The following is a 24,672-nucleotide window of genomic DNA, read 5'->3' as shown; positions in this document are numbered from 1 at the left end:
TGTGCAATACCTAAAGTTGAAATGCATATTGATCATTTGAATGCCACAATCGTTTAAGAAGTTAGCACAGCGTGTTAAGCACTCATTGCAGAGATATGTAGTCATATACAAGATTCCAATAGCACATTCCAGCAAGGCTGGCTGAGCCTTTCCTATCTTTAAAGCTTATAAGCCTACCTGCATATGTACTTGGTTTTGCAAGACAACATCTGCTATTATCAGCAAGGTACTTGCACCATATGGGGGTTGCTATAAAAACTAACATGTCATCCGTATGGTGAAGGTCTAGAAATTGGTTTGTTCAGATGGGGAGTTGTAAAACCTAGGCAATCACCTCCAATGATGAGCCTAAACTGTTAATCTAAGAGGTGGATAAGTATCCAATTTAAAGACTGTGGAACAAAAGCGTTCATGCTTGTATCCTGGCTTTGTCAGCCGGCGATACAGTGATCCTGGTCAAATCATCTAATATCTCTTGTGCTGTCTTCTGTGAGGGTTGCAGTGACATTGTTTAGCCCATTACTTGATCTTTCTTCTTATGTAGGCTATTTGACTGGAAGAGAGTGTGTTACGGTCCAACACCGCTACAGGGACCGCGTCCCCTTTAAGAGGTGAAGCCTGTACCACGTGGGAACACGTCACGGGAGCAGGGAAGTTATAAAAGGGGAAGGGAATAGAAGCGAGTCAGTCCATGTATGTATTTGAATAAAGAAAGAGTTACCTTCCACTCGGTGTGTCTGTCCTCCTTTCACAGGCCCAGTCCGGGCCTAACATCTGGCGACGAGGCGACTTACCAGACCACCGACTCCTCCTCCTTGGCTTATCGGTCCTGCTCCAATCCAGCGCCGCGGGCACCTTCCGGCCCAGCGCACGTGCCTGATCCCAGGCCCGACTCCTCCTGTACACGTCGATCGCACCTCCGCGACTTGATTTTCAGCGAGCCATCCGGCCACGCTGTCCAGCACGCGCCTGATCCCAGGCCCGATTCCTCCTCTACACATCGACCGGCTCGATTTTCCAGCGAACTACCAGGCCTACGCCTCCTAGCACATTCCACACCTCGAGCAGCCACGAGACGGCACCGAACATCATCCGGAGCCCGCCCTTCGCCCTCTCCGAGCAGGAGTGCTGTACGAGGCCCGCGAGACCCTAGAGGTGGGTTTGCCCAATACGCACCCGCACCACGCAGACCGCGCCCTACAGCCACGAAATGAGTTCGCCACAAGCCCAGCGGCCTCAAGCCCAACAGCCGCCGAACGCCCCTGCAAGCGGCACAGCAACGACGGCATGGCGCATGCCGCCCCCATTTTCGATGATGCCACAGGCTGACAAAGGCCCACGGTGGGTTGAGTGGCTTGAAGACTTTAACACGTTCATTGATGCAGCGGGGGAAGACAAGTCCCCTCGGCTGCGGAGTATGTTCCTAAATCTGGCGGGCAACGACATAAAAGTCCTCACCAAGACCATTCCTCCCGCAGAACAAGCTGACTTTCCGACACTGATCGCGGCCATAAACAGGAGGTTGGTCATTGAACCGAACAGGGACTATGAACGTTACATATTCAACCTGTGTACACAGCGAGTTGATGAAACCGTCGACGAATTCATTACCCGACTACGCATAAAAGGGGCCTATTGTCAATTCGAAGCTTTCTCCCTTGACGAAGCCATCCGGCTGAGAGTCATCGAAGGATGTCTGTCTCAAACCTTGAAAAAGCAACTTCTAAAAAAGCCTATTTCCATAGAAGAAGTGAGCCAGATGGCCAGAATTCTAGAGAGAGTGGAGAAGCAGGCAACCCAAATCTCGAACACAGCGTCGACGAGACAGGAGAGGGCAGAAATCGTCCCAGCGATACACACCAGACAAGGGGACAAAGGCGCCAATCCCAACTACGCCATGACGCCGAGGACACAACGCCAATGCTACCGCTGCGGCATGGCCTTCCCACATGCAGGAGCCTGCCCCGCCATATCACAGAGATGTGGCAACTGTGGCAGGGAAGGACACTTCCAGTCGGTCTGTAGAGAAGGCAGACCATTTCCGACGCAAAAGTTCCCCATCGCCGCACAATTCAAAGCGCCCGTCAGGAACCCCCCATTCCAGACGTACCAACCACGCACATACGGCCAAAACCCACGGAGATACGTGAGAGTGGTCGAAGAAGGATATCCCGTGGACGACGGGCAAGAGCATGAAGGCGAAGAGCAAGTATCCCACATCAGAGATGAGTATGACGGACCTGCGGAGCATCTCTCTCATTATGAAGGGGACTCACAAGGATATCCACAGGAACTGGATCAATTTCACCTGAATGCACACGACGAATACGTGAATCTCATCATGGACGAAAGCGAGGCACGTGAAGCTCCCAAAATACCCGTCGACATAGAAGGCCAGCAGTTCTGCTTCCTTATAGACTCGGGAGCCACCGTCAACATAATGGGCGAAAAAGAGTTCAACCAGATCACCAATAGACCGCCCCTGACACCTTCGGCCTCCAAGATCTACCAATGGGGCGCTGCAAACCCCCTACAGTCGATCGGATTTTTCAGCCGCCGGCTCATACGTGACAACCAGTCCACGACGACAGACATACATGTCATTCGCAGCCCCACCAAAGGCAGATGCCTACTCAGCTACAGGACGGCGTCATGCCTAGGACTCATTGACATACATGTCGGCGAAAGGGACAGAATACGCTCGACCGACCCGGCATCAGAAACGAGGGACGCAATACTGTTCCTCTCCTCGACACTCACCAAACCTGAAATGATGTCGAGTGCTACCATCCAAAAAGAATTTCCTCTCATCTGCAAGGGTCTGGGCCAACTGAAAGGTCCGCCGGTGAAACTCCACATTGATCCCACGATTCGACCGGTCCCTCAACACCCGAGAAGGGTCGGCTTCCATCTGCAAGAGGCAGTGTCAGCAGAACTCAACCAACTCCTGACCGATGGCATAATTGAACCTGCCACGGGCCCGACCCCGTGGGTATCCCCACTGGTCATAGTACCTAAAGAAGGTGGGCGCCTGAGACTCTGCGTTGACATGCGCGTGGCCAATACAGCAATTCAGCGCGAAAGACACCCCGGGCCACGCATCGAAGATATGATAGTGCAACTGAATAAGTCCACCCTCTTCTCGAAATTGGACTTGAACCAAGGCTACCACCAAATGGTACTCCACCCAGAATCCAGAGGAATCACCACGTTTGCCACCCATGATGGCCTATTCAGATACAGACGCCTAAATTTCGGCATTTCGTCGCCGGCGGAAATTTTTCACGAAGCCATCAGACAGATCATACGCCCAATCAAGGGCACGTTGAACTACAGCGATGACATTCTAGTGTTCGGCCGCACTCGAGAAGAGCACGACACCGCCCTGCGAGCCACGTGCAAAGCCATTCAGGATGCAGGGCTCACGTTGAATGTGGAGAAATGCAGATTCAGCAAAAGCAAGTTAAAGTTCTTCGGTCACATCTTCTCGGCTGACGGGATGACGCCGGACCCCGACAAAGTGGCCACCATCTTTGATCTGCAAGCTCCGAAACAGATTGCCGACGTCCGCTCGTTCCTGGGCATGGCCGGATACTGCGCCCGATATATCCCCCACTATGCCACCATCACGGAACCCCTCCGGAAACTGCTCCAAAAGGACATGATCTTCGCCTGGACCGCCGAGTGCCAGGAAGCATTTGATTCCATAAAATTGTCCTTGGCCGAGGCACGGAAACTGGCCTATTTCGACCCAGAATGGCACACAGAAATCGTGGTCGACGCGAGCCCGGTAGGTCTCGGGGCCATTCTTGCCCAGACCAATGGCAAGGACGCTCACCCGCGACACATCGTGGCGTATGCCAGCAGAGCACTCGCGCCCCCTGAGGCAGCATATTCCCAGGCGGAAAAGGAAAGTCTGGCCGCAGTATGGGCATGTGAACACTTTCATAACTTCGTCATCGGGAAACGGTTCACCCTCATCACAGATCACCAGGCCCTCCTGTCGCTGTTCGGAAACCCAAGGACAAAAATGCCCCCCAGGATAGAACGGTGGGGCATCCGGCTACAAGAGTATGATTATCACATCATTCACCGACCGGGGGGTGAGCATAATCCAGCAGACTATCTGTCGAGACACCCCTCTGGGACGTCAACGCCAAGACAAGGTGATGTAGAATACATAAACTACGTCACTAACAACGCACTACCTCCGGCGATGTCACTCGAGACGGTAGCGCTCGCAACAGCAGCAGACCCATCCATGGCACTGGCGATTGAACTCACTGAACACAACAAATGGAAAGACTACAAGAGAGCACTATCGTCACACCCAGGAGCAAATCAAGACGAAGTGGAAAGGATTGCAAGGATCCACTCAGAGCTAGCCGTACACGACGGCGCCATACTTCTCAGAGGGTGCAGAATAATAGTCCCATCGGCCTTGAGAGCTGAAATCATCAGGACGGCACATGAAGGCCACAGGGGCGCAGACAACACCAAGCGCCAACTGCGACGACACGTATGGTTCCCCTATCTCGACGCCTTAGTCGACCGATGGGTGAGAAGTTGCATGGCCTGCCAATGCACAGCCAGAGAAGAAGCACCTGCACCCCTACAAACAACACACATCCCAGAGCGCCCATGGGAAAAACTCGCAGTAGACTTCTACGGGCCCCTCGAAACAGGAGAATATTTACTCCTATTCATCGATGAACACTCACGATTCCCCATCGTCAAAAGATCACCATCCACAGCATTTGCACACGTAGCGGCAATCTTTGATGAAGTAGTGAGCGAGTGGGGTATACCGGACGTGATCAAATCTGATAATGGACCCCCCTTCTGTAGTCATGACTTCTCGAAGTTGGCGAAACATTTGGGGTTTAAGCACCAGAAAATAACACCCCTCTGGCCCCAAGCAAATGGAATGGCAGAGCGGTTCATGTCATCGATTAAAAAGACAGTACAAAGAGCAAAGCTGGAAAACGTGGATCTCCACCAAGCCCTGTGCAGAATGCTCCGAGACTACAGGAACACGCCGCATGAAGCGACAAACAAGACGCCAGCGGAACTGATGGTAAAATACCAAGTTCGCACGAGGATCATTCAGCACCCGATGAACAGACCGGACCCCGACATGCAACTCATAGAGAGAGACACACAGAGAAAAGAACGAGCTTGCACCCAAACCAATGAAAGGCGGAGAGCTCAGCAGAAGGACTTCCAAGTAGGAGACGAAGTCTTAGTCCAACAGCCAACGGCGAGAAAGAGTGACTCCCGATTCTCTCCTCAAACGCTCCAAGTCACCGCTGTGAAAGGAACAATGGTGACCGCTGGAAACGAAGAAAGAGAGACGACAAGGAACTGCTCAAAGTTCAAGCTGGCACCAACGACCAGCCGTGAAGAACCTCAACCCACAGATCCTGAGATGATGTCGGTGGATGCGCGAGACACGTTGTGGACGCCTCCTCAGTTCTTCCCCCGACCACGGACCAAGAGAACGGAGAGACCAGAAGAAGATCCTCATGAAGGTACCAGCGCTCGACCACAGCGGGCCATAAAGAAGCCCGCGAGATTAGTTGAGGAATGTTGATCCGGACGCAAAGACATTTTGTCCGGGGTGATGTTACGGTCCAACACCGCTACAGGGACCGCGTCCCCTTTAAGAGGTGAAGCCTGTACCACGTGGGAACACGTCACGGGAGCAGGGACGTTATAAAAGGGGAAGGGAATAGAAGCGAGTCAGTCCATGTATGTATTTGAATAAAGAAAGAGTTACCTTCCACTCGGTGTGTCTGTCCTCCTTTCACAGGCCCAGTCCGGGCCTAACAGAGTGGACCAGGTGTTGAAGGCCTCGGGCAAGCATATGTTAAGATCTGCTCGTTTGCCACAAAAAAGTTTTGCTGTAAAAGTCAAAAGGTTTTTACGCATGTTTATAATTGACAATGTCACAAGCCATTGTTTTGGAAGTATTTAAAGCTTCAAAATGCGAAAGAAAAACACAGTTTAAAAGTGTTAAATCAAATCGATTGATATGCTGGTACTTAAATACTTCCCTTGATGATGGAGAGAATGAAGCTAGAATCATTCCCATTTGGCGTAACACCCTTCTATAATAATTTGTTTTTTTTTTTAAATGGTCATGTTTGGTAATGTGATTTGTGTACTTTCTAGGTCAGTTTTATAAAATGAGATTGTTTTAGTTCATCCCAAGAACTGGAAAAGAAAGTGTTCAAATGCATAAATTGCAGAGTTGGCACAAATCTGACCCTTAACCAATGTGTGATCCTGGGCATCTCATTTAATTTTGTATTGCCGAACCTCTCAATATTGCCAGTCCCTAAACCTTTCAAAACTGTCAGCCCTTCCAAGTGATTTCCTTCTCAGGGTATGATCTTCACAAAAGCCTCACTCATGGTTTCACTGGCTATAGGGTTGCTTCCACTATAATAGTGAGCATTGATATATTACAGACCACAATCACTTGTTCCTTTGCTCTCTAATGGTAACACTATTTGAAAACCATATCCCACGTCTTATCTCAGTCTGTGTGGATACAGACATGCTATGGTATGGTATGTGTAGATTTCTCCTTCCTTCCAATCCAATTGGTCTCCTCTATCCATGCTTGAGCACTTTTGTATTCTCTGAGGCAATTTATGTGAGTTCTCTGTCTATTCTGGGTTACATGTACCTTTTACATATAGTCCTGCATTAATACAGGCTGCATACCTTGCTGGATTCTATTGATAAAAAAAATCCTGTATCTATACCAGAACACAAGTAACCTCTTTGTAGACTGATAATGTTGGCCTTCAAATGCTACTTGTTTATCATTCTGATTAGAGCAAGAATGAAGAGGGTAAGGGGACTTAAGGGGAGTAAACATGCTAATTTTGAATGCTGCAAGGCAGCATATGGGTCAGAGGGCGCGACTGGATATTCTTGGTCAGTTAATTCCTTTGGTTTGGTGGAGGGGGGCCCCCAAAGATGTCTATGCCCAGGGCCCCAAAAGGGGTTAAGATGGCACTGGCCAAGGCAAGACCTGGAGATGCAGTTCAAGGAAGGTGATCAATCGACTCTTGTTTGAACACATTTTTCTGTTTTTTCCCCAGTTCACCCTTACACAGTTGCAGCCCACCACTAGGAGCAGAGGGGGGTCACCCCTTGCCTGAGCGACACACTGCCGCCTCGCTTGAGTGACAGGCAGCACAGTTTCCCATGTGCTTTACCCATGTTGAACAGTTACTGTCCATTAAGGGTAAAGCAAACATGATTTGGCTAGACTGACCTACATTGAATGAATGTAGACCAGTCTATCCATGTAATAACACTTGTATTTCCTTTACACTTGAAGCACAGACCGTTACTGTACTTAAAGGGTAAAGTAAACATGGCAAGTGTTATTACCTTGCTAGACCATCCCACATTGACTGTCGGCCAGTCTAGCCACATAACAATGCTTATCTTTGCTTTACCTTTGATGCATAATTACTGGGTGGTAGCGGTGCATGGTATAAATAAGCATAACATACCATAGCATAACGTAACATAACAGTGTATTAAGAGTAAATCAAACATGACAAGTGTTGTCCCTGGCCTACATTCAATGTAGGCTAGTCTAGCCTGGTAATATTAACACTAATCATGTTTCATTTACCCTTGATGCACAGTAACTGTGCATCAAAAATCATACCCAACACTTCTGTTTTCTTGACACTTGATGCACAGTTACTGTGTGTCAATGGACAAAGCAAACATGATAAGTGTTATTACTTGCTACACTGGACTATCTTGGTATAGCCAGTCTGGATATACTTTCTTTCTGTAGCATGGTATGTTTTACAGGCTGGGAGTTCCAATATGGTAATACTACGTCATCTTATGTCATTTGGCATTTATATAGCACTCTATATATCACTGGTATGACCTCAAAGCGCTGGTAGGTTGAACACCCTCGGGGACTGCAGTCCAGGTCAGTCGAGAGAGTAGGGTGTAATAGGGTGCTTGGGTGCACAGATTATGTCTGCAGCTGATGCTAATGCCTGATGGTAGCGGCATCCTAGCATTAGGTGTGGTGGTATTTGATATCAGTTGAATGTGTGCAGTCTGGATGGAGTTCACCAAGACTGGGTTTTGGCTGCGTTAGGCCTGTGTAGGATGCTTATGTGTGCAGCTAGACCCGAATTTCGTGGGTATAGCTGTGTTTTATTACAATGTTGAGGTGTTCATGGAGTATTGTTCGTATGTGAGCAGCTAGGCCGAATTGATTAAGGGGTGTAGCTGCGCTCTAATTGTGTGTTGGTGTAGAGTAGAAGTTGAGCATAGTGGTAGGAGAGGTGAGTGTCTGAGTCGGGTCATGATCTAACGAGATCGGTATCCCGTATTTTAAGTGCGCGTTTTTTTATTGCTGTGTTCAGAGTAAACTTATTAGTGACTTAATTGCCGCTTTCAGTGGCGTCATTGCTCCTGATCTCATTGAACATTTGTCATCGGGTTGTAGGTCTCAGTCACCTTAGATGGTCTTAGTGGGTTTTATGGAAAGAGCCAGGTTTTTAGAGCTTTGTGGAAGGTCATGTAGTCTTGGGTGTGTCGAATATGAGGGGGGAGTGAGTTTCACAGAGTTGGGGCTAAGGTTGAGAAGGCGTATCCTCTGATCCTTAGAGAATTAGAGGTTGGAATCACTAGAAAGAGGGCAGTGCTTGATCTTAGGGTGCAAGAAGGGAGGTAGGGTTTTAGCTTCTCTTCTATGTACATTGGGCCGGTCTTGTGCACTGCTCGGTGGGTAATGCAAATAGTCTCGAAAGTGGCTCTTCATCTGACTGGGAGCCAGTGCAGTGTTCAGAGAGCAGGTGAGACATGGTATCTGTGTCCCAGGACGAGGAGGTGTTTGGCAGTAGCGTTTTGGGCTCTTTGGAGTTTATTGAGTTGGTATGCCGGTGCTCCCAGGTAAAGGGAGTTGGCATAATCCAGTCTCGACATAAGAATAGACATAACAGCGGTGAGTCTGGTGGAGTACGAGAGGTAAGGAAAGATGCGTCTAAGAAGTTTGAGGTGGTAGTGACAGCATTTTGAAACATTATTCATCTGGCGGAGAGGGTTAGGACAGAAACCATCACGCAGCCTAGGTTTGTGACTACATCAAAGGGAGGGGGTGGTGGGCCGATGGTGGGGGGCCATGGAAGCGGATGTGGGAGAAGGGCAGTATTGCCGCAAACCATGATTTCAGTTTTGTCGGGGTTCAGGAGGAGGTGGTTACTTGTCAATCATCGGTCAATATCACTGAGAAAATGTTCACCGTCTGGAGGTGGGTCAGTGTTTGTCTTGGGAATTCTTAGGATGATTTGGGTTTAGTCAGTGTAGTTTTAACAGGAGAGATTGCGTGCACGGATGATTCCTGGTAGAGTGGTCAGATAGAGGTTGAAGATGATAGCAGAGGGGCATGCGCCTTGGGGTACTCCAGTGTTCACTGGGTGAGCAGTAGACACAAAGAGGGAGAGGAGGGCGATTTGTTTCCTGTTGCTGAGGAAAGAGGCAATCCCTTTGAGTGCTGAGCCATGGATTCCTAGGGAGTGGAGGCGGTCAAGGAGGATTGAATGGTTAACAGTGTCAAAGGCTGCAGAGAGATCAGGGAAAATCAGTGCTGCACAGCCCTCAGAGTCTGCCGTGACCTTGAGATCATCCCAGATCGAGATCAGAGTGGTTTCTGTTCCATGTCGCGGTCTGAAGCCTGATTATGCGGGGTCGAGGAGTTTGTTGGATTCTACAAAGGAGTTGAGCTGCGAGTATGCAGCCCGGTCAATGAGTTTTGCGAGAAATCTGGTGTTGGAGATTTCCCTGTAATTCTTAGGGTCGAGGGGTTCAATGGATGCCTTTTTAGAAGTGGCTTGACATGCGCTATTTTAAAGGCTTCAGGGAAGATGCCATGGTGAGGGAGTCATTTCGTATGGTTCTTGCAAATTTCCTTCAGGAGAGAGGCAGGGCTAGGGGCAACATGGAAGGTCTGCTGGCTGATAATAGGTCATGGAACTTGTCTCTGGAGATGGGTTTGAAAGAATCGAAGGTTTGATAAGTGGGTGTTGCTGGAGTGGGATCACGAGGGGTTGGTGTAGGGTAGGTGGTGAGCGAGGACAATTTTGTGTTAAGGGTTGCCATCCTGTAAAGTGCTGTGTTGTAGAAATGTAGCGAGAGGGAGTCGCAGAGTGATTGTGTGGAAGTGGATTGGGCAGAGGTGCAGGTAGGTTTTACGAATTCATAGATGATCTTGTGGAGTTCTTTGCTGTTGCTGCCTCAGTTCAGAATTTGTTTATTGTAATAGGCTTTTTTAGCCTTTCGAATCTCGGATTTGTAATTATGGTGGTGGAGGGCGAACATGGATCTGCTGAGATTGGTTTTAGTTGCTTGCCATTTGCGTTCAATAGAGTTATATTTTTTTTGTCAGTCCTCAGGTGGGGCGTGAACCATTTGGGGGACGGTCCTTCGCATGAGGTTGCGGAGCACGAGGGGGTGAGAGGAATTAGTGATTCCTTAATCCAGGAGTCGATGGTTAAGGTTCTAAAACCAGGCAGCGTTGCAGGAGGACCGAGTAGCAGGGCTTCGGCTAGGACAGGGAGTACCTTGACTTTGTTCCAGCATTTGAGATCAAGGGTGGTGGTAGGGGGAGCTGTAGGAGGAGGGGCAGGAGTGTGGATAGAGAAAGGGATGGCAAGGTAGTCTGACGATATAAGAGGTTTGGGACTGGATATATAAACCAGGTCATAGGAGCTGAAAATCGCATTAAGGATGTGCCCACCTGAGTGGCTTGGACCAGTGGTATGTTGGGAGAGGTTGAGTGCATCAAGACTGTCAACCAGTGGGTGGGTCATGAGGTTGTTGGGCATATCAAAACAGATATTGAAATCTCCCAGAAGAGTAAGAGGTGGGTAATTAACCTGAATGGTAGTTATTGAGTCACATAGGTTGTTGGCGAAATGTCTGTCATATCCATGGCGTCTGCAGACGAGTAGGAAGCTGTGGGTGAATGTCGATGATAGTGAGAGTTTTACCAGCATGGAATCACAGGATGTGTTGTATGCCTGGGATTCGTGGGATGGTGAAATGGGATTTGTGGAGGATTGCCACTCCGCCACCTCTGGATGGAGGGTCTATTGTGGGTGAGAAACGAGTAGCCAGGGGGGAAGGCCTTGTGCGCAACTGGAGCAAAACCATCAGAGAACCAGGTTTCAGTGATGAAAATGAGGTCAGGATTTTTAGACGATAGGAGGTCAAAGATGCTGTGTCTGTTTTTTGCAACAGAGCGGGCATTAAAGTGGATGCTTGTGACTTCGTGAGGGGAGGTGGTTTTCGTGACGCTCATCGCAGGGAGTGCTCGGTGGACATGGGTTGCTGTTGAGGAGGGGGATGTGGTGGGATCATTCTGGGTGGTAGAGACTGGCTGGGGGGGTAGAGGAAGAGCTGGATGTCTGCGAGGTTTGAGTGTTGGGTGAGAGGGTTACGACGATGGGGGGGCGGGAAGAGTAGGTGGGCAGTGGTAGGTATGTGAAAGACGAGGAGTGGGGCATTAGGGGGAGTTGGGAAGATGGTGGGTGGATCACCTGAGGTGTGGGGGTTTAGACGGGTTTGCCTCTAGTTTGAGTCTGGAGGGCTCTGGGGGTTTCGGTGTATTGGGTGAGAAGTCAAGAGCAAGAGGGTGGAGACTGGGAGAAGAAGGAGGGGAGGGTCTGAAAGCAGGGGTGGGAGAGGCTGGGAGGTTGGACCAATGGAGAAGTGATGATGTATGGAGGGATGAGGGAGAGGACCAGACACTCTTTCGGATTTTTGTGGGTTTTAGTGCCATACGAGTGTGGGAGAGGGCAGAAGCGTCAGAGGAGGAAGGGGTTGAAGCTACCATTCTAGAGAGGGAGAGACGTGGCACTTTCAGAGAAGGGAAGGGATATGAAGGGGTGGGTCTGTGGGTGGGGGTCGAGTAGAGACTGAGGGGACCGGAGAGAGCGGCATGGGAGGTAGGTTGAGAGGATGGGGTGTTCCTCAGTGGGCAGAAGGGTGGTGTGGTAGAGGAGGGCGACTCACGATGTTTGGAGCACCAGAGAGCTCCTCTGGATTGTGAGTTTGATATTGGGCGGGGTGTCTGGATGGGGAGTGTGGGATTGTTCTCAATAGATGCTGGGGGAGGGTGGATGTTGATGAGTTCGGGTGGGGGTGAGCGTGTGAGGAGACAGGTGTTTGGTGCACAGAAGTGCTCCTCTGCTCTTAGAGCTGGAGGGGGGATGATGGTGGGAGCATATACTAGTGCATCATGCATTGATATATACGGCATAGCCAGTATGAACATGTTGTATATACTAGCATATGGTGAGGGCAAAGGCATAATGAAAATTCATTGGAAAATGGTCCTATGCACTGTTGCTAACTTGCATTTAGTGGGTTATTCCTGTGCTGCCATACACAATGCAAGTTTTTTTATTAAATTCTTCACAGACAGTGCTGTAAAATGCACCGTTTTAACTCATTATTTTACAAATGTTCTCATGGGGGCTGTGCTTGGTCGCTCTCGCACATAAGGTACATCCATTTACAACCCTCCGGTTAAAAATGTCACCATCCGCCACATAACATAGACTTAGACTTAGTCACTTTCACGAATGAATGAAAAATGTCAGCAACCTCCAGAAAAAGTACCCTTTAAAAAATGAAATAAACATTTAAAGCATGTTAAAACAGTGCACCAACTAAAACATTTCAAGGAAAGTCAAGTTACAACTGATATTATGTAGTTTTAGTCTCAACAAAAAACTAGCAAAATAAAACATTATATTGGGGCAATCATCGGAGCGCTTAGAAACCTCTCAGGCCATTGCACCTGCAAACATGGCTCAATAGAAATAGAAATAAAAATGAAAGTGCGACATTGCCTTACCCTACACCTATGTGTAAACGCACAATTCAAGTTTCACTTCGATGGACAAAAAACCCACTACATACATTTATTTTCAAAACAAGCCTCAGGTGTTCCTTGCCTTTCCTCAGTAATTGTTGAAAGACATGGGGAGCAAAACTTCAGCTTTATGTCGGATATAGCCAAAGGACCTTGGGGTAGCAGGTAAAAAAACAGAACGAGCCACAAGTCAGGACTGTAGAGAGCATGTGACCAGGTAATCATGTATTTGCATGTGTGAAACGGGTCAAGGGACAAGGAGGTTCCATGTAAAGTAGCAATCGCGTGACAGTTAATTTAACGGTGATGGTGAAGGTGTGTGGTGACCAGGGGGAGATAGTGGAGTGTCCAGGGAGTGGCCTGGGGTGGCACGTGCTACCCCTGGAATCTGATTGGCCACCCACTATCCTAAACTATGATCATTATGTGTGTGTGCACTCGTACTTCATGCCACCCCTGCATAAGTCAGTGCCCCATTTGGGCCACTCCAGTCAAAAGAGTCTGGACACGCCACTGCAGGGAGAGGCACAAGGGGCATTAGATTTGCAGCCAAACACATGGCACAGGCAGATCAGGGGGCAGTGGCGCATCACCCCGCATCACATAGCAGGTCACTTGCCGGGGGTAGCGTGACAGCAAGCACAGAAACCGGATGGCAACAGGGCAGGGGATACTGGGCTCTGGGAAGTCAAAGCTGAGGCTCCTGGTCCGGACTCAGCAAAGCTGCCGGTAAAGGGTTCAGAGTAAGATAAATCCTTCCGGATGCATTGACACCAATGGAAAATGTAGGCCGGACATCTAAGCCTGAGCCATGAGAGCCGCAACCACACCGGGTTTTCAATATAAAGTATTCCTATTCTCATGAACTGTGCTGAAATGTATTCCATGTGAATATCCTAAAGACACGGCATGGATTTGGCACATCGGGACTGGACTTGGTGGGGGAGCGGGGTGCTTATCTGTGGAAACCTGAGAAAAGCTGGATAACCACCAACCCTTTCTATGCTCCCTCCTTAGAAAGGCTATGCCACTTGGGCTGACACAACTGGGACTCTTACCACATGCACTCCTCCGAGTTCTCCGGCTTCTTGTAGATGTAGACCGTCTCCCACTTGTAGGGCTTGACGCCCAGGTCACTGTACTGCCAGAGCTCGTAAAAGAAATAGGTCAGCTTTCTGGCTGGAATCAGGAGTCGAGTGAGGTTCGTCTGGAAGTCACAGGATAAACCGAAGCTTCCAGCTGAGATCAGAGGGACACCTTTCTTGGCATCAAGGCTAAAGGAAGGAATGAAAGGAAATGTGAGTGGGAAACCGTTCCAGGATTTCAGGAGAGGGAGATGCGAATGTCTAGGGGCTAGAAGTGCTTCTGTTGCATTCGCACAATATCCTATTAGGCGTCTCTCAGAGCTAAGCAAGTCAACTAGTCTCCTCGAACTGCCCTTGCCTTACCTTATAGCACTGGTGGAAGTCCCAGGGCCAAGTTGCTATACAACGAAAGCTCCATGGAATAGTGTATATACGAATGAAAGGAATTTAGACACAAAACCTTCATGGATTAAAAATAATTAAGGTAACGAGAAATAAATTAAGTTAGTTTCTATAGTAAGTACCGGTCCATGGAGCACTCATCTGTGGTAACAATATTCTGAAGCGGGTGTGAGGGGGCCTCCAGAATGGGTGTGTTGGCATAGGCAACTACTAGGTCAAGAGAAGATATGTTGTCTTGTCTTGCAAGTGGGAGCAGGTCCCTTGCCCAGAGCTTGGGAGACTGATGAGCATTGGAGGCCGGTCAGGACTTGAAGTGGAGCCTCATGTGGATGCTGGGGCAACAATAGCCAAAGCACTCAGCGGGAGAGGGGGCTAAGAAAAGAGGCCAACAAAAGTAGATGATGCAACAAAATCCACTTCACAACGGGTTCTCTTCTAGACAACAGGACTCATGGTCATGCATACGACCTTCACAAACACAGCTCTAAGATCCCGGCCAATCACAAGCAGTACATTTTAGCAACAGGTGCTTGTGAAAGCAGTGCAGCACTTCTGGAACGAATTGTTAGCGTCTTTGAGACGTGCCAGATTGGCTTTGGTCAGGGGCAACCAGCGGCAGATACAAAATATACTGCTTCCTTTTGTGAAGAAATGCCTACTACTCTGCAGGAAAGCAGGGATGAGTAGTGGCTAAACCACCTTCTCAGCTTCACGCTACTACTAAAGCAGTAGTATTCCCATCAGGTTCAGCTTGATGGGTACAGCTCCTTCGCTTCTTTTGTTAACGTGGGCCTACCGCAGGATAGAAGCTTTAGTAGGCGTCTGACCTGATAACTGTGGCAACCCAAACGGCTTTATTACAATAGATCCAAAATACAAGACTGTCAAATCAAGGTTCTAGAAAAATAGAAACTTTAGTAAAACAATCAATGCAAACTAATTAAAAACACTAAAAACTATCCCTGTAAATGAAACATAGATAATGCAGAACCTTGATGCGGAGGGGAACTTTGCGTTGGTAAGCAGCGAAGTTCAGGTAAGAGACTTAACAGAATGTCAACTCAGATCTTGTCTTTGGGTGCTCAACAGAGTTGAGCTGGGCTTCTGTATGTTTTTGCTGAGGTTGAGTCAACGTTGAGACATTTTGAGTTGTGCTCTCTCACTGGTGAGCCAGTATCGGGTCAGTCTGATATGCGGCCTTCTGTGTAGTTGTGTTGGTATTTGTGACATGCAAGTCAAAGTCTTCCAACAGTTTGGAGCGGTGGTTGAGTCAGCAGCGAGACAATGCTTCTCCTGGGTTTGGTCAGCATTTCAGATGGGTGAGTCTGAGGCTTAAAGCAGATCGAGTTGGTGTTCGAGTCAGTTGATTCCAAGGTCAGCTGGTGATTAATGTAGTCCACAGAAATGGGTCGAGCCGGCTTCTGGATGGCTCAAAATGCAGCAAGAGGTTTAAAGGTTTAGAGAACATCAAAAGCAGCACCATGGAACCTGTAGCAGCTCAAAGTGCGGTGTGCATCGTTAAGTTGGCTGACAGATGTCTCAAGGCAATGAAACAGGGTCCAAGCTGTTTCTGGACTTCTAGGATACTGGGAGGCCCAATCAAGGGATTTCAGGACAAGGGAAGTCCTTCAATTTTGCATTTCCACTCCAGTAAGTTGGTGCACACATACAGGGTGTCTTTCACCTCCAGTGAGCAGGATCTCGGTTCAAGTGCAACCACCATGATGAGGCAAGGCCTTGGTTCACAGCAGTATACTCCACTGTTCCCTGGGGATGCTTACAGAGCAGAACTTGCCTCTACTTTTGATGCCTTCTGTCCTCACCTCTCCGCAAGAGGACTTTGGAATGGACTGTATTTCCAATGGCGGTGCAGTGAATCCTTCTTGTCCTGAGAGTTCAAAACTAACTCAAGGAAGGCGGCCACATTTCAAAGGGGATTGGTCCAAAGCAAGCCTGCAGTAAGAGGTCCAATCAAGGCTGCTGTAACAAATGCCCAATGCCTTCTGACATCATCCCCACAATGCCTTGTCCATGGGGAAATGGGCCAGCAGGAAATGGGAGGGACAGGAAGTTGTAGAGACCGCTTGCAGAAGCCAAATGGGGAAACCTCTCTCTCAGCTTAACTCTCTCCTCTGGCTACTCTAGCTCTGCCTCTTCCCATGTCTGTTGATTTCAAAGGTACTCCTATGGCTCGCTCTCTGTTGTGAGTGTGGCCTTGTTATGTGAGGGCTGCTTTTGAAACAATGACACACATGGTATCTCATGGAGAGGGTTCCTGTTTATTGGAGAAAGCTGTTGCCCTTCCTACAGGAGAATCAAAGAGACAGCTTTCTGGCTATTGTCCTAAGTGGCAGTTGAGAAGACATCCGGGCCAGATGTTTAATGCACAACAGCCATGTCATAACTGGAGTCGTGCTCACAGAGCTGACACTAGTATGATATGGAAATGGGCCAAAATGTCGCCCTCACAATTGCGACGGCCGAAATGCCCGACTTTTCTTTTTAAACTCCCCCTTTACACCACATATATATGTGGGGGGGTATGGGATTTTATGGTAATAAGGGGAGACTGCTCGGGGTCTCCCCCTGCATATCTATGTGGTGTAAAGGGGGTTTAATGAAAACATTTATTTTAAAAAGTCACCCTTATCGGCCGTCGCAATTATGTGTGGTCGCAGAGATAACATAGATCCGTATGATATCAAACTACTGTGGCTGCATAATAGTGTGACTCTAGTAGCCACCATGCCACAGCCAGGCGTGGCTTATATTTAAAGTTGAACGAGTCTCCAAGCTGACTAGGTTACACAATTATAATTTGTCCCAGCAGGGCAGACAGTTAAAACGCTGCCTTTGTCTGCTGTCAATTTCAGAAACACTGAGGAAAGTACATGCAACCTTTGAACCTGCCCTGCACCAATGCAGGGCTGAAGATGAGAGTGTCAGTAGACTATCTCAGCAAAGGCACATGCTTGCACTAAAACATATTTTTATGGACTACTTATGAAAGGGGGTCTGATTAGCAGAAATGCCTTTCAGAAACAGAATTACCCACATTATTTTAATTAAAATTTTAAAAAACTTGGACTATCCATCCCCCACTAAATGGCATTCTATCACAATTACCTTTGCAACCCTTACTTGGTTATGGTGCTCACAAACCTACCTCAAATTCCATTTTGGATGGTTGCCAGATGACTAGTGCCCCAGCTCTACAGTAATACCTTATGCCAGAAAGGTTAAACCTCAGCACTCCCTCATGTGCTAACAAGTACAGAGCCAGGGAATGTGGTTCTTCATTGGTGAGGTGCTCTCTACCAAACCTTCCATAGAGACATTGGGCCTCATTCCGAGTATGGCGGTAAGGGATACCGGTCACTGTTAACGAGACCGGTGCCGGTAATCCCTTACCGCCACATTCCGAGTTCCCTTTGCGCCCTCGTTCTTAACGCCTGCTTTTAGCAGGCGTTAGGGACGAGGGCGCAAAGGGGATTTTTTGCCAATAACGGTGACCGTAAAGTACGGTCACCGTTATTTGCAATTTCTCCATTCCCATTGAGTCCTATGGCGGCTCATTTGGGAATGGGGAAGGGCCCTGGGGAATGGCAAATTACCGCCCTGGTCAACTCGGAATAGGGCAGTAATTTCCCATTCCACCAGGGCGGTGCCGGTACGGGTCCGGTGCCGACCAAGGCGCTACTACCGCCATTGGTTAGCGCCGGACTCGGAATGAGGCCCATTATTTCAATACTCCCATTCTCTTTTCTGGTCTATAGCTGGGGATACAGCTGCCGGGCTTCGAGTCACTCAAATCGGCTCCGGTGGCAGGTCCTGATCTCCAAGGGATGGAATGTCTCTCCACTAGTCCTGGGGGTGCAGAAGGAGAATGGCCTGCATATCGCTAGTACCCAATGATCAGTCCAGCAAGAGACACAGTGGATCTTACCAGGCATTTGCCTGTACTGGTGATTCAAAATGACGGTGCCACTGCTAGAATCGGCATCACTGCAAAATATCGTAGACCATTGCTGCTGGAATCCACCGAAAAAGTCGCCAGAAACATTTTGAAAGGAGAAATAACCATATTTTTTTTGCAGTTATTTATTCAAATTTGGGGACATTTTTAAGAAATATAGGGGTTGGGGGACAAGGGGAATAGTAAGTTGGGGGGTGGAGAAGAAAAAAAGATGCGATCATTTCTCGTTTCGAAATTTTAACATACATACTTACTGCAAGGTAGAACACCTTGAATTGAAAACGACGAATTTAAACTAAAAAATAGAAGAGGCTTGGGGTATTTATTAAAATGTGAGGAATGTAGGAGGGGCCGTGGGGGTCTCCCGCCACATTGCAGAAGAAAATTCGATATTTTAACAGATCCCTAGAATGTATGGAAAGGCAGACATGTGATTGGTGCATCCTTAACTATTCCATCCTAGGACTGAGAGACGCACTCTTTTACTTTAGGGACAACAAACACTTAGTTGAATTCAGGACACCAAGATTAAAAGGCAACTAGCTTGTAGCCACTTCGATGGTTATTCTGATAGCAACCGTTAGCTAGTAGGGTGCAAAAGGCATTCCCTTTCCTGCCCTGAGATAAGGATAGAGGTTTACACATTGTGGAACGACCATAAGCACATAATCTGAGCTCGAGTAGACAACCTGTTGTCCTATGGGACACAGAGCTGGATAAACAAGTTCAGATTACACAAATAATGAGGCTCTGTGCCCTATTCGTGAGGCTAGGGAGGCACCGAAGGGCTTGATTCAGTAAATCATGCATGAAGCTTGCTTCACTATGTGGGGTGATCCTACACATTGCCTGGGCACCATGAAGGCATCCAGTTCCATTTCATTCATTTTGGCTCTGGTCTTCTTTGGGGGTTCTCCCACTCTGGATAAAGGGTTGTAGTTTCTGCATGGTGGATTTGGGACTAACGTGCATGGGATCATGAAGTTCTACAATGTGGTGCTACTGGCCCCTTCTTGCTCCCCCTCAAGTCAAGTTCCCTGCGGCTTCCTCGGTCAGTGTACACACAAGAGGAACCACATTGCAGCGCTTCACAATCCATACACTTGGCATTTCGCTAATTGACGTCCCTGTGGCGAAAATGAATCTGAACATATTGGCTCAATCCAGTCTAGAACCCACACTGGAACCTGCTGCAACATGCTGCCTATATGCAGCATCACCTCCACAGCGCATGAACAATTAGGGTACACTAGGACCGGGGTAACATTGATTGAAACTCCAAAAATGTGAAAACATAGGGATCTGTTCTGCAAAGAACCAGTGGATGAGACTTTTTCTTGGCATATCCTATATTGAAGTCATCCTTAACTGTGGGGGGGGTTGGTGGCGTTCTCCCAGCTCTAGGCTCTGCTCACCTGCGTGTCCACCCCGGATATCTACACTGGTCTTTTTGTAGTCTACTCCGCGACACCCCATCTCCCACACATTCCTCCCACATAGTCCCCTTGGTTGCACAAGTCACACTAATGCTGTACAGGTAAGGTGTCAGTTCGGGAGAGTTTGCAAACATCTCTGCCCATGGCAACATTGGCAGATACCGGCTGCTCGCCTGTGCTCTGTTCTACGCCTGCTCTGGTCATCATGGCCCCATCGGTACAGGTGCTTTTTTTAGCCATGTTTCAAAACCATACAGTTACACCTGTTTTTGCGCTGATGCATAAAACATTGTTATTCCATATTCAATCGTGATTGATGTGAAGAAAAGCAAGTACAGATGAACCTGCTAATCCGGATCCTATGTTTCCTTGGTCACAATTCCAGTAACCTTTGCTTGCAATCATGATTTGTGTTGCATTATCCAACATTGATTAACTTGAATCAGTATCAAACATTGCATCTCAAAAACCCATTGGATTAGTAGGCCAATCTGTACTTGTTCTTCTACTATCAAATATGCAATAAAGTGTTTCGTACATAAGCGCAAAACAGGTTTGCCTGTTTTTTTTTTTATTTGTATTTATAATAACACTAGCAGGTTAAGTATTTTTGGGCACAACGTTTTGTAGAGGAGCATTTAATCACTGTTATAACTTTACCTTTACTAAACACCTGTTTGTTGCCAAGGAATGTTTCAGTTCATTGTTTGGTCAAAGCTTGCGTCTGCCATTCCTCGTATAGGGAATTATTCTGGCTGCGGCCTTACCTTCACTCACCTCTGGGCACTAGGTGTTCATAGCCTCGTTGATACCTAAGGATGGCGCTCATGTACCTGTACTTCGCGGGACTCTCAACCGCTCAAAGCATACTCTCCACGCATGTTCATCCCAAACTGCACCTTGCTATGTGCGTTTAGGACACGCCTCGCTGCCACCTTGCATGTTTGACACCCAGGCTCACAACATATTTCAGTGTGCAGTCTAGACCCTGAGTCTTAAAAGGGTAAGACTGAAGGCCCCGGCCTAGCCAATTGCCTCAAAGTATATGTAGCATGCACTTATAAGGACAGATACTACACATGATCTTTTCCAAAAACACAAAGAAGCCATTTTCTCCAGAAGGGCCTTTGAGCGCAATGGAATGCCATTTCCCCTTGAAGCTGTCGAATCAGTATGTTTAACATGTACAGAACACATTTTGCAAAAGAACCAAATAAGTTACTGTCGAAACACTATATTTTTACAGAAATATATTCTTTATATGAAACGGCCAGGCATATAACACTAAACAGGTAAGTTAAATTTACAAAATAAATGTACAACTCTTTAACAGGTAAGTAGCAAAAGTTTTAAAGAGTTCTTAAGAATTTATGAGGAGTCTTTCCTAGAAGACAAAATACAATCACAGGTAATTAAAACGTTTTTCCTAGTTGGGCCAGAAATTTTGCTAAGTGATCAAGTGGGACCAGTTGTGTGGATTTGTGCAGTCTTTTGTGGTAAAATGACCATCTATGAAAGTGTCAGGAGCAGTTTCTTGAGTTCTGGTGCAGTTTAGGCCAGAGAAACTCCTTGGCAATGAAGGGGGATAGGGGTAGGGGATAGAGAACAAGAGTCAAGTCGGGAAAGGACTGGCCAGCAACATCAGTGGGTCATGAGACCAATACCCTGGCTCCAAAAAGTAGTCCTGCAGCAGGTGTTTTTTTGCAGTTTCCAGAGGTGGTCACTGTGCAGATTGTTTGGCGACCACTGTAGGTTCCAGCAATTAACCCCTGGTGCAGGAAGGACCCCAAGACCCTTTCAGAGTGATTATTGAAGATTAAGGTTTAAAGTCCAAGTCAGGCGAGCTGAAAGGTGAGAAAGCTGAAGTTGGCTGTAGTTGGCAGTGCAAGGTTCCTTCCTCACCCTCTGGCACAGCATTCTGTTTGCGAGGCTGTGATCATCTTCAGAAGATGCTAGGGAAGAAGTATTATTGAAGGTTTTCTGGAGAAGCCACACTGAAGAGGGCCCAACCTTGGAAGGAGGACTGGGAGGAGAGTTTGGTAGCATGATTGTAGGACAAAGGGCATCACAGGTCTCTGAGCTACCCAGAGTTGGGAGATGCAACCAGGGCACTTGTCTGATGTCCTGGGATGAGGTAACTCTTGTGTAAAAGACATATTCCTCAGGTTTCTGGAGGAGAAGGGGTTTCCACTTCTGGACCTGGCGATGCAGGCATGGTTGGGAGCTACAGATAGATGAGGATATTTAGTAGGAGCAATGATCCATTTGTTCCCACGGGATCCAGGAGAAGAAGCGATGCAGTCTGTTTCTTCGGGTCTTCTTGAGAAGCGTACATTTGCTGTCTGATTCTAGGGTGCTGGTGTAGAGCTTTGGTCCTTCCTCGAGCAGCAGAGCCTTGCAGGAGTGCAGACACTGAGTTCCAGCAGTGGATAAGGTGATTCAGTGTCTGTTTATATTCCCCTCTGAATGCAGTGAGTGAACACAGCACTCAATCACACACCTAGCATCGTTCAAACTGAGTGCCTTTCAAACAGCGGCTGGCCGTCCATCCAGATTCACCTATACACCAAGGAAGAGCTCTCACACAAAGGTGGTGAATCCACATGATCTCAGACAGGCATTTGAATATGCCAATAAGAACAGGTTTCAGGGTGAGTACAGCCCCCAGTTCTGGGATACAGGCATGCAGGGGTCAAAGTTGATAGTCATGGCATGTGAACCCCTTAGGTCTTTAATGCAAACAAAGACAACCTCCATTTTGTGAAATGGAGGTTTGGGGCCGGGGGGGGGGGTCAAAAGGACCCAGCCATGTAACGTAGTTACCACCAAGTGGAGCCATTTTCCACAAAGCAAAATCTACCTCGAGGCAAGCCATGTGACTGAGAGAAAGGGTATGCCCTCTCTGGGACACTATGGGGTGCCTTCTTCCCTTAGGAGTCATATGGACTCTTAAGGGAGAGCACACAAAAGAGACTGTTGGCCTTTTGATTTAGCCAGGCTGTGAGGACAAATTAAAGTACAAATTCCAGCAAAAACTGAAGCGGGCTACCTCATAAGGCAAAAAGTGGGCTTTCTGCTGAACAAATACCATAACAACTAAATTCCCTTTGATTAGACTGAATTCCATTTTCGGAAATTTTGTAGGTACTTTTTATGGACCCCTTGACCTTTTGCATTTTCCCATGACTATGTTTTGTAATCTGATCTGTTCGGTGGCCAGATGGAATTCTATTGCCACTGCAACCCTTTTAGAATCTCAAATATATGGTTCCATTGTATCCCCTAAGACTCCCAGGACAGGGGTGCTTTCTAAGCTCCCCGTTTGCCACCCTAAACTGTTGGTTTTAAGGAGTAGGCTGGTGGCAGCTGTAGTTTACATCTGGGTTCACCAGTGATGCAAGCTGATTTTACTGTGTCGGAAGCCCAATGCACCTTGTGCGTAGTCATCAGGGTACCAATGTATTTAATTCCTCCTAATCCACCTAATCCTTTGTTTTTAGCCATTGAGTGACATTGGTGGGCTGGCTTGGCCAGCCCCAGTGAATTTCAGTATTTATAGGGGAGACCCTTCTCCTACAATCAATTCTGGCCATATTTTCTTGGAATGTAAGCAGTATACTTGCCAGCAGGAGGATTATCACAATTTCTGGCCCATCAGCACATTTAATGAACCAGATCTGTCCGTATTGGCTGGACCTGTTGTACTGTGCTGATCTCTGGTTCCCCTATTTGATTGCTGTATGTCCTTTCTGAGCCTCCCCGTCGTCCTTCTGGCCACCATCATTGGCTGCGCTAGGCTTTCCTTGCCAGTACCATCGCCAGGCCATTTTACAGTCGATTACCCATTTTACTGCTGTGGTCTTCCCGCCTTTGTGTTGGAAGCTGCTGTCGCCTGGAAGGGTATTGAGATTCCAATGCCCTGTTACAGCCGCATAACTGGAAAGTCGTGGGTCGTCCCCACTGTAGTCTTCCTGTTATTCCTCCACCATGATGCGTTTTCTTCTGACTTGAGAGTTCCACTCCTAGGAAAGGCAATTGTTCTTTTCCCCCATCTGCTGCGTCATTGGTCCAGGGTTCAAGTCCCTCTCCGGTTTGAATCCTGTGAACCGCACCTAAAAAGACTTGTACTCACAGGATAGTATGGAGCATCCTGAACTGACTTTTTGGGAGCCATCTACATAGGTACCTATATCTGGGCCCTGGGTTTGTGGGTTATTCTTAATACTTTACCTCAGGGATTCCCACTGTCCTTGGGTGTTTCTTTTGTAGTCTGCTTTTAACCGCATATTCCCATTGACTTCCATTGGGGCTGAATCCAGCTGTGATGCATCTCCTCTCAGGGCCGCCGGTTCTCAAACCTGCTTCTTCTGAAGGGTCTCCTCTGTTGTCTCTTGGGGTTGGTTGCCACCAAATCTGCACCTGTAGGTAGGACTAGGCCTTAAGTGCCATTCCCTATACTGTAGGGTGATGTGATAAAAAACGACCATAACGGAGCGGTAAATCCATTATCGCTGCATAACCACACCACTGTACTACAATGTCGGTGGTGAAGTGGAGGATTTACCTCCAGCAAAAAGCTGGTGGTAAATCCACTCTTTTACCGCAGAAAATCAGTGAAATCGGCAGAATTCGGCATGCATAGATTGGCAGTTTCAGCCTGCGTGCTGCGGAAATCCCTTTGTAGCCCTATGGACTCCAATAAGTGGGGACTAACATAGCCTACCACCACTTGTAATTCAGCAGTCACTCTGCCGGACCAGCTGGCAGTAACAGTAATTCCGTTTGGCTGTATTCTGGCAGATTTTCCTGCCGGAATACCGCCAAACTCGTGATGAGGCC

General features: G+C 47.9%; 1 protein-coding gene across 1 annotated transcript in view; it reads right to left on the bottom strand.

The window, feature by feature from the left end:
* LOC138580055 (guanylyl cyclase C-like) overlaps positions 1-24,119 on the bottom strand; it is a 493,661-nt gene extending 469,542 nt beyond the window's left edge. Inside the window, exons 1-2 of the mRNA XM_069650291.1 lie at positions 24,064-24,119; positions 13,993-14,208 (exon numbers count right to left, since the gene is read on the bottom strand). Coding sequence (XP_069506392.1) covers positions 13,993-14,208; positions 24,064-24,119 — 272 coding nt within the window. The remainder of the gene's footprint in view (positions 1-13,992; positions 14,209-24,063) is intronic.
* Positions 24,120-24,672: the final 553 nt, after the last annotated feature.

Source organism: Ambystoma mexicanum, chromosome 3p (genome assembly GCF_040938575.1).
Source record: "Ambystoma mexicanum isolate Mex_15411 chromosome 3p, UKY_AmexF1_1, whole genome shotgun sequence".
Classification (NCBI taxonomy): domain Eukaryota; kingdom Metazoa; phylum Chordata; class Amphibia; order Caudata; family Ambystomatidae; genus Ambystoma; species Ambystoma mexicanum.
Note: the sequence above shows the minus strand (reverse complement) of the source record. Positions and strands in the feature narration are given on the sequence as shown.